The sequence below is a fragment of the Hyperolius riggenbachi genome, chromosome 8 (assembly GCF_040937935.1).
Source record: "Hyperolius riggenbachi isolate aHypRig1 chromosome 8, aHypRig1.pri, whole genome shotgun sequence".
NCBI lineage: Eukaryota > Metazoa > Chordata > Amphibia > Anura > Hyperoliidae > Hyperolius > Hyperolius riggenbachi.
Window position 1 is genome coordinate 168,440,327 of NC_090653.1, and position 7,091 is coordinate 168,447,417.

The following is a 7,091-nucleotide window of genomic DNA, read 5'->3' on the forward strand; positions in this document are numbered from 1 at the left end:
GACTCTGGACGAGCTGCAGAGATCTACAGCTCAGGTGGGAGACTGTCCATACGACAGCTATTAGTCATGCACTGTACAAAGTTTGCATTTATGGAAGAGTGGCAAGAAGAAAGACATTGTTAAAGAGACACTGAAGCTTAAAAAAAAGATGATATTCTGATTTGTATGTGTAGTACAGCTAAGAAATAAAACATTAAGATCAGATACATCAGTCTAATTGTTTCCAGTACAGGAAGAATTTAGAAACTCCAGTTGTTATCTCTATGCCAAAAAGCTAGTAAGCTCTCCCACTAACTTAGTTGTGGAAACGGCTGTTATCTGACTTTTATTATCTGAACTGTAATTGAACTGTTTACTTTTCCTCTGCTAGAGGAGAGTTCATTACTTCACAGACTGCTCTGAAAGACTCATTTTGAATGCTGAGTGTTGTGTAATCTGCACATTATTATAGGATAATGTAATCTGCGAAAAAACACTATATAACTGAAAATAAAAATATGAGAATATTTTCTTTGCTGCTAATCTTCTAGTAATTATTCATAGTACACAACCAATTCATTATATCATATATATTTTTTTCGCTTCAGTGTCTCTCTTTAACAGAAAGCATAAGAAGTTCCATTTGCAGTTTGCCAGAAGCCATGTGGGGGACACAGCAACTATGTTGAAGAAGGTGCTCTGGTCAGATGAGACCAAAATTGAACTTTTTGGACAAAATGCAACACTCTACGCTCTGTGTGGCGGAAAATGAACACTGCACATCACTCTGAACACACCACCCCCACTGTCAAATATGGTGGTGGCAGCATCATGCTCGGGGGATGCATCTCTTCAGCAGGGACAGGGAAGCTGGTCAGAGTTGATGGGAAGATGGATGGAGCCAAATACAGAGCAAACTTGGAAGAAAACCTCTTGGAATCTGCGAAAGACTTGAGACTGGGGTGGAGGTTCACCTTCCAGCAGGACAACGACCCTAAACATAAAGCCAGGGCAACAATGGAATGGTTTAAAACAAAACATATATACAGTGGTTTGCAAAAGTATTCGGCCCCCTTGAAGTTTTCCACATTTTGTCATATTACTGCCACAAACATGAATCAATTGTATTGGAATTCAACATGAAAGACCAACACAAAGTGGTGTACACATGAGAAGTGCAACAAAAATCATACATGAGTCCACATTTTTTTTACTAATAAATAACTGCTAAGTGGTGTGTGCATAATTATTCGGCACCCTTTGATCAGAGTGCATTCAGTTGCCTATAGACAGTGCCTGATGAGTGCTATTGACTAAATAGAGTGCACCTGTGTGTAATTTAATGTCAGTACAAATACAGCTGCTCTTTGAGGGCCTCAGAGGTTGTCTAAGAGAATATTGGGAGCAACGAGACCGTAAAGTCCAAAGAACACACCAGACTGGTCAGGGATCAAGTAATTGACAAATTTAAAGGAGGCTTAGGCTACAAAAAGATTTCCTATGCCTTGAACATCCCACGGAGCACTGTTCAAGCGACCATTCAGAAATGGAAGGAGTATGGCACAACTGTGAACCTCCCAAGACAAGGCCATCCACCTAAACTCACAGGCCGAACAAGGACTGCGCTGATCAGAAATGCAGTCAAGAGGCCCATGGTGACTCTGGACGAGCTGCAGAGATCTACAGCTCAGGTGGTGGAATCTGTCCATAGGACAACTATTAGTCATGCACTGTACAAAGTTGGCCTTTATGGAAGAGTGGCAAGAAGAAAGGCATTGTTAACAGAAAGCATAAGAAGTCCCATTTGCATTTTGCCACAAGCCATGTGGGGGACACAGCAACCATGTGGAAGAAGTTGCTCTGGTCAGATGAGACCAAAATGGTATTTTTTGGACAAAATGAAAAACGCTCTCTGTGGCGGAAAACTAACACTGCACGTCACTCTGAACACACCATCCCCGCTGTCAAATATGGTGGTGGCAGCATCATGCTGGGGGTGTGCATCTCTTCAGCAGGGACAGGGAAGCTGGTCAGAGTTGATGGGAAGATGTATGGAGCCAATTACAGGACAAATTTGTAAGAAAACCTCTTGGAGACTGCAAAAGACTTGAGACTGGGGTGGAGGTTCACCTTCCAGCAGGACAATGACCCGAAACATAAAGCCAGGGCAACTATGGAATGGTTTAAAACAAAACATATATATGTGTTAGAAAGGGCCAGTCAAAGTCCAGATCTAAATCCAATCGACAATCTGTGGCAAGATCTGAAAACTGGTGTTCACAAACGCTGTCCATTTAATCTGACTGAGCTGGAGCTGTTTTGCAAAGAAGAATGGGCAAGGATTTCAGTCTCTAGATGTGCAAAGCTGGTAGAGACATACCCTAAAAGACTGGCAGCTGTAATTGCAAAAAAATGGTGGTTCTACAAAGTATTGACTCAGGTGACCGAATAATTAAGTACACCCCACTTAGTTATTTATTTGTAAAAAATGTTTGTAATCATGTATGATTTTCAGTCCACTTTTTCTCACGTGTACCCATACAAAAACTTTGGCTACAAAAAAAGCCCAGGGCCGTGTTAATTACTATTCCCCCTCCAGGCCGCCATGGATAGTGGCGAATGAAATATTTCGGCTTCCAGCACTTGTAGGCTATATCAAAACTCGGGCGGCCTTTTCTACACCTTGTAGCCCATATTTCAAGAAATACTATTTATGTCTACCACTTTGTATTGGTCTTTCACGTGGAATTCTAATACAATGGATTCATGTTTGTGGCAGTAATATGATATAATGTGGAAGACTTCAAGGGGGCAGAATACTTTTGCAAGCCACTGGATATAATTCGGAACCCAGGAGGAGTCAGGACCAACATTACATCCTCCTTGTACCTGCCAGTTGTCCAAAATAGTCATGGAGCTGTCCTGCCTCCTCCCTGAAAGCGAGGATGCGTTGCCTTTGCTCCTCAATTTGGCCCTCCATCTCCTGCCTTTGTTGCAGCAGTTGGTGGCGGAAAGCTGCCTCTTGCTGCCGAAGTCGCTCCTCAAAGTCCGCCTGCTGCTGCTGAAGAGTCGTTTGTTGTTCTGACTTCCACTGTTCTAATTGTTGAACAGTGGAAGTCAGAACCACCACTTCCTGCTGCAGGGTTGAGACTTGGCCGGCCAGAATCTCGAAATGAGAAGAAGCTGTAAAGAAAAAGATGGAGAAAAATAAAATATTACACTACGCATGAACAAAAACTGATAATAAAAGAATAAACAGTAGAGTGTGGTACCGTATCAGCCATCAGTAAAAGCAAGGCATTATGAAACCCAGTGATAGCATTGATTGGTTAGGCTAGATTCGAGAAAAGTAAACAGTGATTTTTCACATTATAATACTTTCGTTGTACTTTTTCATGACAAACACATTGAAAACACAACTTATACATTGACATTCACTGTATTCATGGGTGGCTTCTAAAGGAAAAAATGAGATGTACACAAGATTCAAAATGTACACATTTCATGAAATCTGTACAACCTGGTTTAAACTAGGACTCTTGTTAAGAACCTCTCATGCTTGTACAATGGGTTTATCAATGCGCAAAATGATTGATTTATTTAAATTTTTTACTTCATTGTTTGTGTCATATGCTTTGTAAGATGGTGTTTACTGGCACTATTCTTTTTTTTCCCCATGCATACGTTGGTTTGAAATGCCACAATTCTCTTTAGCTTAGAATTAATGGTGCATGTGATGTGATGTGACTAGCCCAGTTTCAATTTGAACTTGGAATTTACAATGGCTAGCCAGTCACCAGAGTGTACGTTACGTTTCATTCAGGGCAATGTTGATCTTATCAACTCAGCTTGGATAGCAGGAAAAGTGTTCTCTGACTGAGTAACATTTAAGTCATGTATAATTACATTTATCTTTGCAGAAAAATTGTTAAACTTTATGTCAGTGTACAGAAAGTGTGTTTTTCATTGTTAGTCAGGAACCACTCCGATGAATGCTTTTTATAAGCCGAAAAGTCACTGTTTACTCATGTCTAAGTTTGCCAATGAATGATCTCATCCAGAATCAAAATACATACTCATTGTTTTTCAAAAAGTATGACTAATGAAATATGACTGCCAAAATTAGTGTATCGCAAAATCACAATCCAAAAAAGACACATAAATGTTGAAGAAATTGTTGTGGCTAGTGGATAAGGAATACCTTTAAACTACCATTACACACGTGCATACTGCCATAGTACTGAAGCTTGTCAACATTTCTTAAATTGATATGTTGGCCCAGTATGTACAATTTATTTATGGCCACTTAGGGATAAAGTTTCATTTCAAGTTGTGAAATTAAACCATGGGCTTCCCGGCTTACATAATATTTAGGGATGATACACTAGTTTCACTATGGATGGACATAATCACTGGCTGGATGAGGTATTGTAATCTGGAAGCAGGGTGATGTGGTGGTGGGTCAGTGCTCTTACTTTTCTACGATTCCAATCCATTCAACTTCGGGCTGGAGTTCTTCAAGGACAACTATCTTGAAATAAGTAGGCAGTAAACATCTGACAGAACCGACGGCTTTTGGCACAATCCATCACCGTCATGGGGTGATTCTCATGGATTTCTTTGTTTTCAAAAGCATTTCATGAACAGCAGTTGAACTGCCAAAATGGCAAGATAACAGCCGGTCTCCCTACTCGTCACTTGCACACTATGTTGTCAGTTATATTTGTAAACTGTTGTTCAGTAAATGCTGTTGAAAACAAATAAAGCCTTGGGAATCACCCCTAAAAACAGGTAGACTGGCCCAAAACCTGTCATCTGTAACATGTTAACTGCCGAGTTTTTTCTAGATAGTGTTCCTTTAATTTCTTCCTTCTGTCTGTATTGTTTTCCTCCTATAACTCATTCTTCTAGACTACCATACGATACATGCACTACAACGTCCGCAAATCAATACACTGCATCAAATATCATGTAAAAGGTTTAATAATGTAACGCACAAGCAAAATATAATTTTGCATTAAGTAAGGTGTTACATATTTATTGAATGTTTTCTAGATGCAACGTTATACACATCGATAAGACTTTCTCAAAAGCAAAATTTGATGTGGTAAATTATGAGAAACTTTGTACACTGTTTGATAAAAGTAGTTGAATAGAGGGCAATACAGACATAGGACTTTGGTATGATGTACATTGTGTGCACGTACAGTCTTTGTCAGATAACTGACAACACAATATACTCTGTGCATCGAAGAGGAAGATGTTGGCACTATATACATAATGAAAATTAGCAATAACGATAAAAACACTTCTCAAAGAACCTCTACTATATCATTGTAACTATCAAATTTACTACATCGCATGTTAGTTCCCTGGGCCTTGTAGTGGCAATCAATATTTGTAATAAATATTGACTTTTAACAACAAACAGTGTACAGAAAACAAACTGGTCAGTGGTCACTGGCCAGCAGATGATTTGAAAGTGGAATTTTTTTCACATTAAACACTCGGTACAACTTTTATTTCCCCCTCCACACACAAAAAAAGAGTTAAGTTAGTACTGTTATAAATATGTGGATACATTCCGTCTTGTGTGTACTTCTTTGTACAACAGTACATTTTACTTACACACAGTTGTGCCACTTTGACCAGATTCTGGCCTGCTGGAAGACTTCTGTCGTCTTCCGCGCCTGCGCCTGCGAAGTCGCACAGAGATAGATGCTACGATAAAAAGAAAACATGGCATCATGCAACTTTTTTTTTTTTTTCTTGGAGAGAAAAAAAAAAAAACATAGTTCTGTGCAAAATTAAATTATGTACTAATCTCCTTCCTTACAGACGTACCACTTTCATTTGATTAATGTTAAAACTTTGTTATAAAATACTTACATGCCACAGACAGGCTCCGGCCACGGGCACGCCTTTGCCCACGGCGCTGCCGACTTCTTGATCTGTGGCTGGTGCTGGGTCCAGCCTCCTCATCATTATCTTCAGGGGAGGGGACAGCAGCAGGATCCAATCCCTGTCTGGAAGAGGGAGGAGCAGAGGCACGACGGGACCGCCTGCGGCGCTGAGACCCATCCACTAAAAAAAAATGTGAGATTGTTTTAAAAATACAGATAGAAGAAGATATTACCTAAGGTTAAACAGTGCATTGCATAACAATAAGAGTATAAAGCCACTGATACATTGGAAAATCGTGAGGATTAACAAGGTTGAAAAAAAATTACACATCCCGCTACATATATGAAAAAAAAAATTTGTTACTTACACTCAAGGTCAGACTTTATTTTCGCCACCGCACGTGGGGTCTTGGACTTAAAGTCAGACCACATTGTCTGAATTTTTTTAACAGACCACGTGCGGTGGTAAGTAGTCTGAAGGACTTGCAGCAGCCGGTCCATCACCTCCCTCTTCGCCGCCCTCTTCGCAGTGTCATACCCCCCCCGTAACATAGTCTGCAACATAAAAAAAAATAAAAAATTAATGATCAACAAAAAAAAAACCTTTACAATACATACATCTCTTGCTATGGTACTAACAACACTGCTGAAAGTAAATTAAATGTTGAATTGACTTATTATCAGTATTATCAACTGTGTGAACAATACAAGGAGATTATCTGTAAGTGAATTTTAAATCAAAGTTATGAGAGCCTAAAAGAACGATGTTGAGTTGACTTGAGTGTGTGTGGGGCGTAGTTGTGTAGTCTGAACATTAAGCCCTTCCATTGCAAATCTTCGGGGTACTACAGGGAGTGCAGAATTATTAGGCAAATGAGTATTCTGACCACATCATCCTTAGACCTCTTTACCACGAACTGTTGAGCTGTGTGCTCAGCAAGCAGTTACCAGGCAGCAGTGAGCAGTTGCCAGGCAGCAGCCAGCAGGGAGCACTTACCAAGCGTCAGCGAGCGGTTGTGAGAGTTTGAAAGGCATTTCACTGCCTATCAACAGTTCGTGGAAAAGAGGCCTCATGCATGTTGTCTTACTCCAAACTGTATAGGTTCAAAAGCCTACTACCAATTAAGCATATTAGGTGATGTGCATCTCTGTCTGTAATTAGAAGGGGTGTGGTGTAATGACATCAAAACCCTGTATCAGGTGTGCATA

At 40.1% G+C, this 7,091-nt stretch overlaps 1 protein-coding gene across 1 annotated transcript; it reads right to left on the reverse strand.

Moving 5' to 3' along the window:
• Positions 1-2,793: 2,793 nt before the first annotated feature.
• Positions 2,794-6,314, reverse strand: LOC137528376 (probable serine/threonine-protein kinase fhkB). The gene is made up of 4 exons (XM_068249663.1): positions 6,251-6,314; positions 5,869-6,063; positions 5,608-5,700; positions 2,794-3,162 (listed from the first exon to the last, which is right to left on the reverse strand). The coding sequence occupies exons 1-4, from the start codon at positions 6,312-6,314 to the stop codon at positions 2,852-2,854; spliced, it is 663 nt and encodes a 220-aa protein (XP_068105764.1). The 3' UTR covers positions 2,794-2,851.
• Between the last annotated feature and the right edge of the window lie 777 nt (positions 6,315-7,091).

Bases quoted from the DNA above. Each gene is read 5' to 3' on its own strand.
- LOC137528376 (XM_068249663.1), bottom strand. From the start codon at position 6,314: ATGTGGTCTGACTTTAAGTCCAAGACCCCACGTGCGGTGGCGAAAATA. The intron at 6,064-6,250 runs GTAAGTAACAAA...ATTTTTTTTTAG, and splicing joins AATAAAGTCTGACCTTGAGT to TGGATGGGTCTCAGCGCCGC. The intron at 3,163-5,607 runs GTAAGTAAAATG...TTTTCTTTACAG, and splicing joins TCAAAGTGGCACAACTGTGT to CTTCTTCTCATTTCGAGATT.